The 18,945-nt window shown below is 44.9% G+C and overlaps 1 protein-coding gene and 1 non-coding gene across 2 annotated transcripts in view; one reads left to right on the top strand and one right to left on the bottom strand.

Annotated features, from left to right (window-relative positions):
• slc5a1 (solute carrier family 5 member 1) overlaps window positions 1-7,513 on the top strand; it is a 31,342-nt gene extending 23,829 nt beyond the window's left edge. Inside the window, 5 exon segments of the mRNA NM_001292785.1 lie at window positions 921-1,071; window positions 3,728-3,896; window positions 5,202-5,417; window positions 5,864-5,972; window positions 7,110-7,513. Coding sequence (NP_001279714.1) covers window positions 921-1,071; window positions 3,728-3,896; window positions 5,202-5,417; window positions 5,864-5,972; window positions 7,110-7,324 — 860 coding nt within the window. The 3' untranslated portion in view covers window positions 7,325-7,513.
• A 5,887-nt stretch (window positions 7,514-13,400) lies between these two features.
• trnat-cgu lies at window positions 13,401-13,473 on the bottom strand. The gene has a single exon. It is a non-coding gene; the product is annotated as a tRNA-Thr (tRNA).
• Between the last annotated feature and the right edge of the window lie 5,472 nt (window positions 13,474-18,945).

Raw genomic sequence — 18,945 nt, 5'->3', positions numbered from 1 at the left:
CCAGAACCTTGGGGTCTTGTTTGACCCTCAACTATCCTTTCTACCCCACATCTGCGACACAACCTGACTACCTCCACCTCCGCAACGTTGCCCGGCTCCGACACTGTCTCACACCGCAGGCCCCCGAAACCCTCATACACGCTTTCATTACATCGAGGCTTGACTGTACAAACTCACTGCTTGTCAGCCTCCCCAACTTCTCCCTCCATAGGCTGCAGATTATCCAGAACTCTGCAGCCCGTGTCCTCTCCCGCACTAGGCTCTGTGACCCTATCACCCCCATCCTCGCCCAACTCACTGGCTTCCCATCACACAGAAGATTTAGTTCAAGATCCTGGTCCTCACCTTCAAAGCCCTCCTATCGTCTTGCTCCCCTCTACACCTGCGACCTCCTAATCCCCTACCATCTTGCTCGCTCCCTCCGCTCAGCGAGCTCTGGCCTGCTTCACGTTCCCCGCCTCGATCGCCCCACCATTGGCAGGCGCCCCACCTTCTGCCACTCTGCCCCCACGCTCTGGAACTCCTTCCGCAGTCCCTCTGCTTCGCCCCCTCCGTTGCCACTTTCAAGACCCATCTCAAGACCCCCCTGTTCAACCATGCTCTAATTCAAGAAGCAACTAAATGTGTTGATGGTATGATTCAGAATGGAGAATGGAGTTTGGGAAAAAGATAAGCGAAGCCGAGGCATCGGAAAGAGATTAGCTTATTGAACCTACTGAGCTTTCCACATTCTTATTCTTGCTTCGCCCCCTGCCCTCTACCCTCCCCCAGCCTGACCCCCAGCTCGGGTCCGAAACACTGAATGTCCAGTGTCTTAGGACTTCCTCCCGACGTGAAAGGCGCTTTAACAAATGAAATTTCATTGTTGTTGTTGTTGTTGTTTAGACGACTTTTCTGAGGTGCCATGTCTCTCCTGTTAGGTTTACGGGGTTTGATGTTGTCTGTAATGTTGGCTTCTTTGATGAGCTCCCTGACATCCATCTTTAACAGTGCCAGTACCCTCTTTACCATGGACCTTTACACCAAGATCAGACCACATGCCAAAGAAAGAGAGCTCATGTTAGCAGGGAGGTAAGAATATTCTCTACGTGAAAGAATCGACTTGGTTGGGAACTGAACCCTTACTTTTTCTGCAGGTCTTTTGTCTGTGAAATATTTTGTCTCTGAGAGAATTGGTTCATGTACATTATTGTATCCAGCACTGCACCTCTGAAAAAAAATTCTACAGTATCAAATCCACTCAAACAGCAGGAGAGCTTTCTTACTGCTTACCTTTCCTCAAAAATATGCAGTCACTACACTCACAGTATACTAACTGAAGGGTTTTAGATGTCTTGAAGACGTGATAAGGAGCTCTGTCAAATGCAAGGATTATTATTACTATATTACAAATGCACAGTCACTACACTCACAGTAAAATCCTGTGAAGTGCTTTGAGACATGTCACTGACACGATGAAGCACTTTATCAACTGTGAGGATTATTATTACTTTAATACAAGCCTAAAACTACCAGAATAACTGCAATAAACAAAATGTTTCACTGATATAGTACTTAGGAGAAAGTGTCCAAGTGCTTTACTGTGATGGAATAGCAGCCAGGCTGGGAGTGACGGGACGGCTGTGTGGTGAGGTGGACAAAGGCTCAGTCGAAGACAGTGGTTTTTTGACAGGTTTTCAAAACAGAGAGAAAGAGAGCAAAATGGTGGTGTTTCATCGAATATTTCAAAAGTATTTTAGAAAGGTATTTCAACTCACGGATTATTATAAGAGAGCTCGAAAGGGTGGGTGCAAAGTGGTTGAAGCTCATAGTGAGGCAGAGAGAGTGGGGGACATGAAACCTGCTGGAATGGAGGGATTGGTCTGTGGGGGGTTAGGACCACAGAAGATCGGAGAGGAAGGGTGCGGCAAGGCACGGAGGCATTACCTAAAGGAACTTAGTTGGTCTGCAGGGGAATAGGGAGCAGTGGAGCTGATCAATATTTCTTAGGGTATCAAGGGATACGTGGTAAGGGAGGGTAATGGGAATTGAGGTACAGATCAGCCATGATCTAATAGAATGGTGGAACAGGCTCAAGGGGCTGAATGGCCTCCTCCTGTTTCTCTGTTTCTAAGGATGGTAGGATTGAAACCAGCAAAGTTCAATCATGGCAGTGTAGCAAGGAGCAGAGACGGTGAAGAAGGTCAACAGTGTCAAGTCAGTAGAGAGGCTGAGGATAACAATAATAATAATTATAATAAAAGTAATAATAATATTAGTAATCCAAGCATTTGACAAGGAATCAAAGGGAGCCAAGGTCACTGACAGAGAGGATGTTGTTTGTGACCTTGTTTTGGTGCTGTGGACAGATGTGGAAGCCAAATTAGAGAGACTCATACAGGCCTGCACGAAGAGATAGGGGAGTTCGGAGACTCCGCCCGGCGTGAAGGGCGCTATATAAATGCACGTTGTTGTTATTGTTGCTCCTGGGAGATATTCCAGCATCTGGGAGAGGAATGGTAGGCTGGAGATGGGAAACTTAGAGGCATCCAGTTAAAATTTTGAGAAAACAAGTTTAACAATTTTTTAAAAATATTTTAAAAATGTTCCGTGTTCGTGTCCTGTTGTTATCTGGGTGTGACCTCAGGCACAGCTCTCCAACAAACGTTAATATTAGCTTCCTTGTAACAACCACATATTGTACTTGAACCTCAAAAGGATATGGGATAATTAATCTACTAATATATGCTGAAATGGGCATTTGATAAACATGTTGCAACCTGTGCTTGATAGTTTGCTAATGTGCGTTGCCATAGTCTGCTTGACTCAGTTGGTATCACATTCACCTTTGAAGCTTCTATTCCCAGATTGAAACTTGAAACTCATAATAATAATAATAAAAATAATCTTTGCATTTGATACAGCGCCTTATCACATCTTTGAGACTTCTCAAAGCGCTTCACGGGATATACTGTAAAGTGAATTGACTGTACATTTTGTGGGCGAAACGCAGCAGCCAATTGTGCACAGCAGCGTCCCCACAAACAGTCGTGGATTCAGTGACCAAATTATTATTATTATTTTTTTAGAAGGAATCATAGCCTAAAATGAAACTCCGATGCTGTGCTGGGGGTGTACTGCATTGTTGGAGATGCCATCCTTCAGTTGAGACATCAACTCGAGGCCTCATCTGCCTGTTCGGGTGGACGCCAAAGATCCCCATGGTCCTATTCGAAAAGAGAAGAGAAGCTTCTCCCAATGTCCTGGGCAACAATCCCTCAAATAAAATTGTTGACTCACTTCACGACCGTTTGTTGCTGTATGCAAATTGGCTGCCACGTTCGTCCCACAATACACACAGTCACTACACTTCACAGTAAATCCTATGAAGTGCTTTCAAGCTCCCAATGTATTAAATGTAAGAATTATTATTATTATTATTATTGTTTGGCTGAAAATGTTCAGAAATTCCTATCAATTACTTGTGTTGGACTTGATTAACTTTGAAAACTTAACATTCCAAACAATAGATAACTATAAACTATATATAAAAATTATTATATCATAAATATGAAGGTTGTCACGGACATTACATGAGCCAAAGGGCTTCATAATGCTGAACAATTTACCATTTATACATTGCTTGTTGCGGAATTGAACGGAAATGAAATAGCTTGTCTTGCGACAATTATAATTAATCTATCAAACCCAATAGAACACATAAAAATTATCATATTTATTTTCTCAGAGTTTTCATCCTGGTGTTGATTGGAATCAGCATTGCTTGGATCCCAATTGTACAAACTGCACAGAGTGGCCAACTCTTTGACTACATCCAGTCCATCACCAGTTACCTTGGACCACCTATAGCTGCAATCTTCTTGCTGGGCATCTTTATCAAACGTGTAAATGAACAAGTAAGTTTCCATTATTCAGTCACAAGGGGAACAACCAATTGTAGTGGTTAGAGAGCTCGCCTCGCAAGCGAGAGGACCTGGGTTTGATTCCCGGGCAGGGAAAAACCTAAGCAAGTTTTCTTACTCCACACGCCTTTGTTTAATAGCAGTAAGGAGGAACCTGGTTGATAGTCAATTGGCGGATTGTTTTACTAGGGGTAATAATCCCTTCAAAAATAAAATTAATTAAAAAAAATTATTTGGTCACTCAATCCAAGACTGTTTGTGGGACGCTGCTGTGTGCAATTGGCTGCCACATTTCGCCCAAAAATATACAGTCAATTCACTTTACAGTATGTTGTGTGAAGCGCTTTCAGACGTCTCGAAGATGTGATAAGGCGCTGTATCAAATGCAAGATTATAATTATTATTGTTATATCCAGAGGATTGTTTCTGTAAGGAATAATTGGTCAACTGGGGTTCTCCAGCCTTAAAACGAGACATCTCAGAGAGGACTTTCTAGAGGTTTACAAGCTATTGAATACATCAGAGATGTACGATTGATGGTGTTCTGCACTAGCCCTCAACCTGTTTCTCAAATTTAAAATAAGTTCCTCCAAGGCTCAGTTCTTAAAGGTGTGGTGCGTAGCTGAGACATTCATCTTAAGAAGCTTTACTTCTAGAGTTAGTTCATCTAAATTGGAACAATGGAAGTGGATCTACAATTGGTTTCAGCTCCGGAATCAATAACAATAATAATCCTTGCATTTGATACAGCACCTTATCGCGTCTTTGAGACGTTTCAAAGCGCTTCACAGAATATACTATAAAATGAATTGACTGTATATTTTGTAGGTTTACTGCTAGGCAAACAGAGGCGTGTGGAGTAAAGAAACTTGCCCAATGTTTTGCCCTGCCAGGAATTGAACCCAGGTCCTCTCGCTTGCGAGGCGAGTGCTCTAACCACTGAACTACAGGACTCCACGGAAGGTTTCCATTCTGAATTGCTGTTGAATGAACCTTGCTGGGTGAGGTGTGGCTAGGAGATGTTGGGTGAGGTCGGGGTTGGGCTTGGCTGTGACACCGCAGTCACTTCACTCAGTGGAATTCAGTGATTGGGCTCATGTGTGAAGAATTGGCAGGACACTGGAGATGTCGAGCGAGAGAAGAAAAGATCGGCGAAAATTGGCGACGGTGGAAACATGAATAAAAGCAAACATTCAATTCATAATTTGACTGCTGCACATTGCAAGGGAAACCATGTCGATATAAAGTGCGGCATGTACAGTCTGGGCACTGACCTGTATTATAATCCGTATGTTTCAGGGTGCTTTTTGGGGGTTAATAATTGGCCTTTTGATCGGGCTGTCCCGAATGATCACCGAGTTCGTGTACGGAACAGGGAACTGTGTGAAACCTTCCAACTGCCCGTGGATTATTTGCGGAATCCACTACCTGTACTTTGCCCTCATCCTTTTTGGTGCCACCTGCATAATTGTGCTTGGCGTCTCTCTCATCACAAAACCGATCGACGACGTACATGTGAGTATGAAGTACAGTGGGCAACACTGTGAGTGTGCACAGAGAGGGAGAGGATGCAAATGTACGTTTTATTTGATGATTGATGCACCGATTCTTGGCTTTTCCTGATTTACCAAATACAAAAAATACAAAGTGACATTTGCACAGCGCCTTTCATGGCCTTTCATATCGGAAGGACATCTGAAGGGGCTGGACAGTAAGGGATTTGGACCCGAGCGGGGGTGGGTGAGTGGGTGGGGGCCGGGGAGTAGGGGGTTGAGGGTTTGTCATCATTGGGGGTGGACGGCAGGGAGGGTAGGGGTAGGAGGGTGGCCAAAGGCACGGTCGAAGAGGAGGGTCTTGAGACACACCTTGAAGGAGGCGAGGGAGGGAGTGAGGCAAAGGGATTGTGAGATGGAGTTCCAACGGAGATGTTAACTGTCTAAACATATTGTTCCTCATACCAGCTGTACCGCCTCTGTTGGAGTCTCCGGAACAGAAAGGAGGAGCGTATCGATTTGGATGCTGGCAACAGTAGTAATAATGACAATGACAGTGAAGCAGAGGACGATGAAGGTAACAGTTTAATGATTTACTTTTTTTGAGTAATTGGAAAAAATAGAGTTTTTCTGGTCAACCGCTTTGGTCACTTGCATCACCGTGCTTAAAACTATCCAAACCAGACTGACAGTTCCATGCATCCCATCTACACATGGAAATTCTCTTGTATTGGAATGGAATGCACATTCTCTCCCTGGAGGGACACATCCTGCTTACCTTATTGGGGTGAATATTAGACGCACGATAGTAGGAGCCAAGGCTTGGGGACCCCAGTGTGTGCAATGTGATACTACTGGTACTTAACCAGCTAAAGCACATAGCTTACCATTGAAAGCACTGTCTGGATTGGAAAATCTGTAGTCCTGTACTTAATAGAAGGAAATATTTTAGGTGGCTCCTCTCCTAGTCTATAGCATCCTCTAACTCAGCCAAGGGGCTTCACTTCCCGTAGATGGTGAGGACAATGGTACTGTCAAGTTTCCATCACAAGAAGATAGAATGGAGACACGTACACTTTACAACACTGACTGTTTTTCCCCCTCTCTCCCTCCCTCCATCATTCCCAACACTATTGAATCCACAGATAAAGCTATTGGTGATACTGAAAATTAGAAATTTCTAAAACATAAACCAGATACGAGAATAATAATAATAATAATAATAATAATCCTTGCATTTGATATAGCGCTTTTCACGTCAGGAGGACGTCCCAAAGCGCTTCACAGAACACACTGTAAAGTGAATTGACTGCAAGAATACTTCATTAAGAAAGAATTTAACTTATCTCCCTGCGCTATAATATGGAACTCATGTACAGTAGTGTACAATGAATTTTCAGCAGCAGCAGAGAAAACATCAGGACACAAGATCCCAGCCCAACAATACCATGTCACTCAGTTGGTTGAGCAATAGTCTGGAAACAGGAAGGCTCTGGGTTATAATCCAGGTGGATTATCAGGCCTACTACCCTCTTGAGGTCAATGAATGAGTAACACAGAAGTAATAATAGACATTTAGAGCACAGAAGGAGACCATTTGGCCCATCGAGTCTGCACTGACTCTCAGAGCTAATCAGGGTCTCCTGAACTAGTTGAACCAGTTTACCAGCTTGCCCTGAACTCTGCGTTTTCCTGTGTCCCTCTTGCCTCACAGAGTCAGAACCACGGGAGGTAGGCATGTGCAGGAAAGCCTACAACTGGTTCTGCGGATTTGAGGACAAGGGCCCAAAGCTGAGCAAAGAAGAACAGGAAGCCATTCAGCAGAAGCTGACAGACACATCAGAAGACCCACTCTGGAGGAACGTAGTCAATATCAATGCCATCATTCTGCTCTCGGTCTGTGTCTTCTTCTGGGCATTTTACGCATAAAATCAACGACAGGCTGGAAAAATCTCACACAAGGGCCCAATTCCTGAAAGTTTATTGAACACTTACCAGTAATAAATATACAATGCAATGTTGATAAAAAAAGTATGATGATCACAAACGTTATTGTGTTGAACAGGTTGATGTTGATGATGAGAATAGAATGTAATTTAATTTAAAATGAACAAATGTAGAAGAAGAAAAAGAAGAAGAAACAGTAGGAATATAAGCCAAATGTCTGTAGGGTGTGACACAGAAGGATTCTGGTGTATTGAATCTATCCACGCAATGTGCATCAACAATAAAGCGTAACCAACATTTCTAGAGGTGCACAAACAAAGGAATGGAGCATAAATAATGGGAAGTGATACGGAAATTGCACACGAAGCTGGTCCAAATAGTGGGGATGATTCTCTGTTGCCACATTACAATATTGGCATTAGAGAAAGAACCACAAAGGATAAACTAAATTAATAACTGGGATTGCGCACCAGAGGCTCACTGGATCACAGAGAGGCTGGGAATGTTCACACTGAAGAAGGGAAAGATGAGGGAGAGATCTCACACCATCATATTCATGATTGTAAATGGTATTAACTGAACCCAAAGTGATAAAGTTAACATACTCAGGATTCTACAATGAGGAGATCAGAAGAGGGAAGGTGAATAGACATCCCCAACATCTGAAACTCACAATGAGCTAAATGGCTGCTAGCCTTGCATATTAACTGTTCTATTTAAGAATCTCAACTTAACTCTTCAGCACCTTCTCCTGTATGATTTTGTTTGATAACCTTTCACTGACTGATGCAGCTACCTCAAATAATCCGAACCATCAGAAAAAGAATATATTGAACACGCTCAATAAAAGTTTCCATGAACCGTAAATGACAAATTCAGTTGCCAATTGTATCGTAAAAAAAATTAAAGGGATATTCAAGTGTATTCTACAGTTTAACCTCTTTTTTTATTTCACTGTAAATAAAATGCCCAATCAAATAGCACAGTGCTTTTTAATCCCTCCAGTGACATTTCTGATGCTTTCAGTACAAACAAGTTTGCTCCGAAATTCTCCCAGGTCAGAAGGACACCGGTAATGATATATTAATATAATTGATAATAATATTTTTTTTGTCAGCCAGGTGTCTGACACATGCGGAAACCCATCACCATGCTTAAGAGTCTCCAAACCAAGCTGAGCATTTCTCTGCATTGGAATCCTAGCGATAGATAGATTTTTGGAATGGGATGCTCACTCCCTCTCTCTCTCTCTCCCTTGGAGGAATGGATCCTGTTTACCTAATTCCGGAGAGTATTAGGCGCAGGTTGGCAAGAATCAAGGCTTGGGGACCTCAGAATGTGCGTTGGGGTCTAACCAGCTAAAACCGAATAGGTAACCCATCGATAAGCCAGTTCAGCTCCAAGGAGACCCCTCACACTTCCCCCCAAGGAGGATACTCATAATCATATAGTAATTGACTTACAATATTACAATATAAAATTTCCTTTGTTTTGTTTCTCTGGTGTCCCAGGTCCTGGTGGACAGTGCTCTGGTCAGGGCACATCTAAGATGGTGCCTCCACTTCTGATAAGGGGCACCCCAGGTACAAGAGGCGGCAGAGAGGAGAGCAGTGAGGAGGGGCACCCAGTGATAGAGGAACAAGTTACGAACACTGATTAGACAAGCTGGGGCTCTTCAGCTTTGACATCATAGGGGCATCTTACACAGGCATATACGATTTGAAATGGGATTGATAAAGTAAACCTAGAATAATAATGTTCCAATACACAGAGGTATTCCAATATATCGAGGCGTTCCAGAAAGAAAAACAAAAGAAGCTGATCGATGCATGATGCAGGAAGTAAGTTTTTAAAAAAATACACGGACAGGGTGTGAAACTATGTGAATATTTGCTAAACTGTGAACAATACAATCTTTAGCAAATACACTGCTGGCACAAACATGGGACTCTGACGGCTAAATAAATATGACTGACTACCACAAAAATGTAAGAACGAACACAGATATGTGAGAAACACCAGCTTTACCCCTGGTTCCAAAGTGTTCATCACCTGTCAAGAGGAAAGAGCATTTTCCAACTAGCTTATTCTCCCACTTGTAATTGAAGGCGGTAAATTCAGAACAAATCTATGCAAACACTATTTAATTGAGCAAACAGTGAACCTGTGGAACAGGCTCCATAGGGAGACGGTTGAAGCAGGAAATGTTGATTCCTTCAAACACAGGTTAGATAGTTTTCTTTTAGGAAATAACATTATGGGATATAACACATAAGGAGTTTGGGACGTATGTGCATGCGACAACCAGGAAGGTGGAAAGGGAACTAGATGGACCTTAGTCTTTTCTCGGCCAGTATTTCTTATGTTCTTATGTTGTACCCGAGAACAGGTTATACAAAGATAGCTCCGCTTTTGTGCAGATCTAACTAGGTTCCTTCCACCCACACCTTGACCATTAATTGTCCACAGTTTGACCATATTCTCCCCATATGTTGAGTATTTTTCCCTGAATGGTCAATGGTGAGACCTTTCTCCCTTCTGTCCGACTGTTAACTGATTCATATCAACAAATGCTGCTTCAACAACTTTGTTTTATTATAAAAGGCAAGATTGATGTGTTTTCACACTTGGCACTGCATTCACCACCTCCTCACACCCCCACCCACCACTTCTCGCCTGGGTCATGCTGAGGGTAAGGACACAGGAGTCAGCCATAATAATAATCCTTGCATTTGATATAGCGCTTTTCACGTCGGGAGGACGTCCCAAAGCGCTTCACAGAACACACTGTAAAGTGAATTGACTGTATATTTGTGGGCGAACGCGGCAGCCAATTGCGCACAGCAATGTCCCACAAACAGTCGTAGATTGAAAATGACCAATTTATTATTGTTTTTGTTTTTTGGAGGGATTATTATTAGGCTCTGTGTGGAGTAAGGAAACTTGCCCAAGGTTTCGCCCTCTGCCTGGAATTGAACTCAGGTCTCTCGCTTGCAAAGCGAGTGCTCTAACCACTGAGCTACAGGCCATCCTCTGGTACTTCACTCGAGTAAACATTCTTTGCCCATGAGCTTAAGTTGAGACGGAGTATTTAATCACAAGGGCTTCACAGCTGAGCCTGATCCGTGATTTTCAGAATTAGCATTTTTCTTTGCAAACAAAATGAAACAAACAGGAACAGTAATCCTGATTCATTTAGTGCACGGACACTGAAACAAACTCTCTCTCTCCTATCTCTCTCACCTCACTTTGCTGTGTGGTAGTAGGAGCGTCGTGACTGGCAAACAAAGTTGGCAATTGCACAGACTGAAACTGAACATCCTGGAATGGGTTCTTACAGCATTACATGTGGATGCTTCCACTTGTTGTTGAGTCCATATCTAGAGGGCATACATGTGAGTTAGTCAATAATAATATTCCTTGCATTTGATTAGAGACGTCTCAAATCACTTCACAGAATATACTGTAAGTGGAATGACAATAGTAGACCTAATGGAACCAATGGATCGCATTTTGCCTCCTCCAGCTGCAACTCCAGGTCCCCAATGGTCTATCAGCTTATCTGGCAGACATCAGGGCCTGGATGAGTGCAAACTTCCTGTAGCTGAATGTGGACAAAAAGGAAGTCATATTCCTTGGCTCCCATCAATGCCTTCACTCCTGTGGATCTAAACACCTCAACCTCCCTGGGCTCTCCTTCACACTCACTGAACTGGGGCACAACCTTGGTGTCTGGTTCGACCCCCAGCTGTCCTTCCTCCCCCACATCTGGTCCCTGATCAGGACCCCTTCTTCCACCTCCGCCACATTGCCCCCCTCCAATTGTACCTTACCACAAATGCAGCCCAAACCCTCTTGCATGTTTGTCACCTCCCGCTTGGATTACTCCAACACATTCCTCGCCGGTCTCCCCAGCTCCACCATTCACAAGATCAGCTCATTCGACTCTCTGCCGCCCACATACTGACCCGAACCAAACTCCACACCCACATCTCACTATTTCTGGCCCAGGCTCCACTGGCTCCCCATCACCGAACAGATCGACTTCAAGATCCTCACAGTCGTGTTCAAATCCCTTCCCTCCCTAGTCCCTCCCTCCCTCTCCGGCCTCCTCACTCCCCAATCCACCACTCGGCGCCTCCGCTCGACTGGCACTGGCTCTTGCTCGTCCCTCGCACCCTCTGCCCCATCATCGGAGGTCGGGCTTTCAGCCACTATGCCCCAAACACTCTGGAACACTCTCCCTCAATCCCTCCGTCTTGCCCCCTTTTTCTCTCCCCTTTTTCAAGTTGCACCTGAAAACTTTCCTCTTCAACCGTGTTTACGGCCACCTCCCCCCTCCCTCCGGTCGGAGTCAGGCTCCGCCATTGTTAAGCGCACTGAAACACTATATGCGTGGAGGGCACTATATAAGTGCAAGTTGTTGTTATTGTTGTTGTAATAGGGAGTTTAGGGGAATTTCTTCCCACAGAGAATAGTGAGAATATGGAACCCACTGAACTGGCTGGTTGAGGCAGATAGCATCAATATTTATTATAATAATAATCCTTACATTTGATAGAACACCTTTCATGTCTGGAGGACGTCTCAAAGAGCTTCACAGGATATATAAAATAAATGAAAAAAAAATAAAGTTGGCGTGACCAGTTTTATTTGGGGATTAACATGCATGTGGGGTAAAGAAACAGAAGGGTATAGAAGAGAGGAATAGGAGAGGTGGAGCTCGTGTAGAATATAAACACTGGAATAGACCAGTTGGACTGTATCCATGCCATATCACTCCACTCTTGTAACATCAGTTGCAATTATAATAAAATAATAATACTTGCATTTGATATGACTCCTTATAACGTCAATGAGACATCTTAAAGCGCTTCACAGGATTTACTGTACGGTGGACTGACGTGTATTTTGTGGGTGAAACATGGCAGCCAATTGCACATAGCAGTGTCCCACAAACAGCCGTGGAGTGAGTGACCAATTTTATTTGGGGGGATTGTTTGCCAGTACACCGGGAGAGAGAAAGCCCCTTTTCTTTTCAAATTGTGCCATGAGATCTTTAACCTCCACCTGAACAGGCAGACGTGACATCGGTTTAACGTCTCATTCGAAGGACTGTACCTCCGATAATGCCACACACACCCCAGCGCTGCATTGGATTCTCAGCTTAGACGATGTGATTCCAAGTCCCAAAGTGCTACCACTGAGCCAGGCTGACACCCAATCTAGTGCTTCATGCATTCCTGAAATACCAAAGCTAAAAATACATGGATTTTCCTTTTTTGTGGATTGTAATGATTATTATACTGTAAACCTCAGCAGCAGTTACTGAGCTCCCAGCAATGATCTCCGGCAGGCCCTATAGACCTTTACCTTCCTCCAAGGCCTGTTTATTTTCCTCTATCATTGTCTGAAGCTAAACATTTTACTGAAGCCAATCTGTATAGTCCAGTTACCTAAAACAATAAAAAGTTGAATTTCTTTACTTTAATTAAACTCTGTACTGATCTGTTCTAGGAGATGCTGATAAACTTAATAAACTTAAATCACGAACAGCAGCTGAGTAAATAACTCCAATACCAGGCCAATGATGACCCACAGACACTTTCTTCTCATTCCACATTAAATTGAGTAAAGCTTTTTAAGTTAGGGCTTTTTCACCCTTTCTCCTCAGTCTCAATTCATAAGAGAAGAAAGGATGATGAAAGTTCTTTTGAGATCATCCTTCCAAATATCTCCTACCATTGTCCCATTACAATAATAATACTAATAATCCATGCAATTGTTATAGGTGCTTTTCATGTCTGAGAGAAGTTTCAAAGCGCTTCACAGAATAGACTGTAAAGTTAATTGACTGCATATTTTGTGGACAAAACGCAGCAACTAATTGCGCACAGCAGCGTCCCACAAACAGTCGTGGATTGAGCGATCAAATTATTATTTATTTTGGAAGGAATTATTACCCACGGAAAAGTGATCTGCCAACCGACTAACAACCGGGTTCCTACTTACTGTCGGTAAACAGAGGTGTGTGGAGTAAAGAAACTTGCCCAACGTTTCGCCCTGCCGGGAATCGAACCCAGGTCCTCTCGCTTACGAGGCGAGTGCTCTAACCACTGAGCTACAGGACTCCAGCTGTTTCTTAAATAAATCTAGTGTCCTGCCCTCTACTACCCTCCTGGTAACCTGGTCTAACTGTTGATCTCTGTACTTGCAGTGTAAATATTGCCTAGTGTCTGTCCTAATGTTCTCCTTCTTGACCCTGAACCTGGGACCCCTTAGTCTGGAGCTGAGGCACATCTAAAAGTATTGTTTGTGGTATCTTACGTTTCTCTCTGAGGTCCAACACTGGAGAGCCTTGCCTCATCTGGTTATTACCTCCCTTATCCCGCTAACAATTTTGAATCTCCACCGCCCAGGTCTCAAGGGACCGTGTTAGTCATCATCACCTACAGGAGATGCAGGAAGAAATGGAGAAAATAAATGGAACACAATGAGAAAATTAATACATACAGAAGGTGACATTAAGCAAAGTCTGCTGAACAGATAATACAGGACCTGCTGAATGCAGACACTGGTATTAATAGGGGTATCTTTGGACATCAGACACATGTGTCATAAAGCATTCAAGATTGATTTCGAAGTTATGTGCATAACGTTTGATTTTAAAATGGGCTGATACTACAGCCAGATAAACAATCACATTCATCACTGTGCTATCATAAATCATACTGATTAACGGTAAAATTTACAGGACCATAATTAATCCTCCCCCTACCCACAGATATCAGAAACCTCTCCCTGTCCACTGGCACTGTTCCCACCCCTTTAAAAACAGCCGTCATCACTCCTATCCTTCCCTGGACCCATCCCTGCTCTCAAACTGCCATCTCCAACCTCCCCTTCCTCTCCAAGGTCCTGGAATCGACTTGTTCCTTCTCAGCTTCGCTCTTTCCTCTCCCGCCACTCCTTTCTCGAACCCCTGCAATCGTGTTTCCGTGCCACCCACAGCACAGAAACCTCCCTGGCCAAAGTGACAAATGATATTCTGTCCATCAGCAACCAGGGCTCCCTCTGCCTCCTCGTCCTCCTTGACCTCTCTGCTGCTTTCGACATTGTCCACCACTCTATCCTCATCTACCGCCTCTTCTCTCACCTCAACCTTCATGGTTCTGTCCTTGATTGGTTCAGATCATACCTCTCACACCGCCTCCACTTCATCTCCACAAAAGGCTTCTCCTCTAGCCCCGCACCGTCTTGTGTGACGTTCCTCAGGGCTCTGTCCTTGATCCCCTCCTCTTCAATATCTATATGCTCCCTCTTGGTGACATCATCCGCAGACATGGTGTCAACTTTCACATGTATGCGGATGACACCCAACTGTATCTCTCTACCTCCACCCTTGACTCCAGGACCCACTGCTGTCCTGACACAATGTCTGTCAGACATCAAGTCCTGGATGAGAGCGAACTTTCTTCAGTGGAACGTCAACAAGACCGAGGCTCTCCTGATTGGCTCCTGTCAGCACCTCCTCACCTCAGGCACTGACAGCATCACCATCCATGTTGCACACTCCACCTTCCTAAGCCTACACGGAAACTTGGCATCTTGTTTGACCCTCAACTATCCTTTCTACCCCACATCTGTGCCATGATCCACTCTGCCTTCCCCCACCTTCACAACATTGCCCGGCTTCACCACTGCCTCAGCCCTCAGGCCGCCGAAATTCTCATACACGCATTCATGACATTTAGGCTCAACTACACCAACTCCCTGCTTGTTGGCCTTCCCAACTCTTCCCTCCACAAGCTGCAGATTATCCAGAACTCTGCAGCTCCTGTCCTCTCCCGCACCAGGCTCTGTGACCCAATCACCCCCATCCTCGCCCGGCTTCGCTATCTCTTCATCCCCCAGAGGATAAAGTTCTATTTCCTCATCCTCACCTTCAAGGACCTCCACAGCTTTGCTCCTTCCTTCCTCTGTGACCGCTGACCCCATATCAACCTGTCCACTCCCTCCACTCAGCAGGCTCTGACCTGCTCCACATCCCCCACCCGGCCCCCCCACCATCAGCGGTCAGGCCTTCAGCGTTTCTGCCCCCACCCTATGGAACTCAATCCCACAGTCCCTTTGCCTCGCTCCCTCCCGTGCTTCCTTCAAGGTGCATCTCAAAACCCTCCATTTCAAGGGAGCCTTCGACCACCCTCCACCCTCCCTGCCCTCCACACTCCCCTGACTCCCAGCTCGGGTCCAAATCCTTGAGTGTCCAGTGCCTTGGGATGTCCTCCTGATGTGAAAGGTGCTTTACAAATGTACTGCAGTAATCACTGCAGACAAAGTGCTGTGAATCCCCGGCTGAAATTGTGGCTGTTGTTTATTCTCTGTGTAAATTAGGATATTCCATTGTCTAGTGTTGGAGCGATCGCAGGAGAGTGTTGTTTAGCTTTGGTTGTGGCCCGTCTGATTATTCAGTTAAAGATCGTGAAGATCACACCGCACATCCAGCGCCTTGGGATGTCCTCCCAACGTGGAAGGCGCTAAACAAATGTAATGCGTTGTTGTATTGTTTAGGCTCTGCTGTTTCTAAGTGACAAACAGAGGCCAATGTCTGAGACAAGAACCATCAGTCACAGCTGATCCTGTACAGTCTTGCCTTTGCTTCATTTGCTTTGGTTACTTATAAAGCAACATAGGAACAGGAGGATTAAAGGTAAAGTTAAGGGGCAACGAGGATAGCAGGAGCATACAATAATCATCATCACAATAAATAATAATCAGTTCTATATATCATACGTGGAGTCCTGTAGCTCAGTGGTTAGAGCAAGTGAGAGACCTGAGTTCAATTCCAGGCAGAGGGCGAAACCTTGGGCAAGTTTCCTTACTCCACACAGAGCCTAATAATAATCCCTCCAAAAAAACAAAACAATAATAAATTGGTCATTTTCAATCTACGACTGTTTGGGACATTGCTGTGCGCAATTGGCTGCCGCGTTCGCCCACAAATATACAGTCAATTCACTTTACAGTGTGTTCTGTGAAGCGCTTTGGGACGTCCTCCCGACGTGAAAAGCACTATATCAAATGCAAGGATTATTATTATTATTATCTCCTGGTATCCTGAGCAACAATCCCCCAAATAAAATTGGTCACTCAATCCATGGCTGTTTGTGAGAACATGCTGTGCGTAAATTTGCTGCCCACGTTTCGCTCGCAAAACACAGTCACTCCACTTTGCAGTATATGCTGTGAAGCGCTTTGAGGCGTCTCGACGACATGATAAGGCACTGTGCCAAATGCGAGAATTATTATTATTGTTTAGACGAGTCAATGCAAACACGATAGAATGGAGGCCGACACTCGCACAACAGGCTTTGTTCGTGCTCCAGTTTGTTCAGTGGATTTCAGCTGCTTGGAAAATTTGGGTGCAGAAATCACAGGATTCTCCTTGTGCTACTAGACCACAACGACAGTTGCCATGACACCAGAGGTAGATGACCGCCTAATACAAGCGGCACTCAATGGGGGATCCGGGCCATGTATCAGTGGTGCCAATCTGCGCGAAAACAGAGTACCGCACTGTATCTGTATCTCTTGGTAACGTGGTCTGCAAATATTTGGAGACAAAGTCGAACGCTTCCAAATTGCTCTCTCCAAACAGAACAATCACCCAAAGTCAGTATCAGAAGCATCGCTACGAGAGAATAATCAGCTGGTGGCTTCTTATGTCAATTTACTGACTGTATTTTATACGTCAATGCAGCACCTCTGTCACTACAAGAAAACTTGCATTTATATAGCGCCTTCAAATAGCGGGGCTGAACACCAAGGGAAGGTGACTATAGGTGTGGTCAAAGGGGTAGATTTAAATTTAGGATTCAAAGACAGATGGCGGTGGGGCGTGGGAGGAGGGAGTACTAGAGGTGAAGGCCTAGTGACTAAATTACCACGTCTCTCTTTCCAAAGCTAAGGCCAAGGACAACCTCAACCTCCTTGTCCATCACAAATTCCCTCTTCCACCACCTCAGGCCCTCTCCATTTTTAAATCCGATTCCAAATCCAAAGTGGTAATGGACTATCTTATAAGAATAAATGATAAAATCCTCCTCCCCGCCCACGCACAACTCTTTACACATTTTTGGCCCACTTCCCCTCGTCTCTCTCCACCCTCATATCCACATTAAACCTCCCACCTGCCCCTTTCGTTCCCTCCCCATCTGCTGTGGGGAAGATAGACCACTGAAAGTTCCATTTACACATGCATCCCACCTACACGTGTCTGGGATGGAATGCCGACTCTCTCTCTCTATTTCTGGAGAGAGAGCATTCAGGTGGCATACACGGAGCTGGCTTGCAGAATTACCAGGAGCTCAATGGGAAGAATCCCTGCCCTCAGCGACTTGGGAGTTTGCCCCACCAATTCCTACTGAGGAGCCAGGCTCTAACTCTATTCCAGAAAGCATTAGGCGCAGGATGGCAAATGCCAAGGTTTGGGGACCCCCGAGTGTGCCTTGGGGTACTGCTGGTGCCTAACCAGCTAATTCCATTTAGCTTGCCATTGAGAGCTCTGTCTGGCAAGCTTCCACTGCTTGTCTGGTTAGGACCACCCTCCCATTATGGCATTGCAGGGTTAACAGAAGCCATGTTACAAGGACCCTTGCCCCAGTGCCTCTCCAAGACCAGCTGATGAACCAGGCTGCCTGGACTATCATTAGTGGTCACTTGAAGTACTGTGGACCTGCCTGTCTCAGGATTCGGACGACTGAAACCGCCACAGAGGGTTGACTCAATTCCCCAGTGCCAAGCACATCACCTGAGAGCCAGGCCAGACCCAAGTAAACACAGCTTATCTGCCCCCCAAAGGAGAGGAATCAAAATTTGGTCATATGAACAACAACAACAACTTGCATTTATAGAGTGCCCTTTACATTGGATGGTGTCTCGGAGCTATAAATCTGATAAGCACACGCTTCAGCCTTTGCTACGTACATAGAATCAGAGAATCAGACAATTACACAGCACAGGACGAGGCCATTCAGCCCATCGTGTCTGTGTCGGCTCTTTGAAAAGAGTTTCCAAATCAACCCCACTCCCCCGCTCTCTCCCCATAGCCCTGATCAACCCCACTCCCCCGCTCTCTCCCATAGCCCTAATCAACCCCACTCCCCCACTCTCCCCATAGCCCTGATCAACCCCACTCCCCCGCTCTCTCCCCATAGCCCTGCAAACTTGTCCTCCCCAAATAATTATCTACTTCTCTCTTAAAACTTGTTATTGAATCGGTTCCCACCGGCCTTTCAGGCAATGCATTCCAGATCCCAACAACTCGCTGTGTCAAAACATTTCTCCTCACTTCCCCTCTGTTTCTTTAACAACTATTTTCAATCGGTGTCCTGGGGTTACCGACCCACCGCCAGTAGGAATAGTTTCTCCTGTTCACCCTATCGAATCCCCTTATCATTTTGAAAACTTCTATCAAGTCTCCGCTTAACCTTCTCTGCTCCAAGGAGAATAGTCCTCACTTCTCTGCCTCTCCTGATAACTGAAGCCCCTCATTCCTGGTACCATTCTGGTCAATCTCCTCTGCACCCTCTCCAATGCCTTGA

This window comes from Callorhinchus milii, unplaced genomic scaffold, assembly GCF_018977255.1.
Source record: "Callorhinchus milii isolate IMCB2004 unplaced genomic scaffold, IMCB_Cmil_1.0 Scaffold8, whole genome shotgun sequence".
Lineage (NCBI taxonomy): Eukaryota > Metazoa > Chordata > Chondrichthyes > Chimaeriformes > Callorhinchidae > Callorhinchus > Callorhinchus milii.
This window is presented reverse-complemented; position numbering and strand designations above follow the sequence as displayed.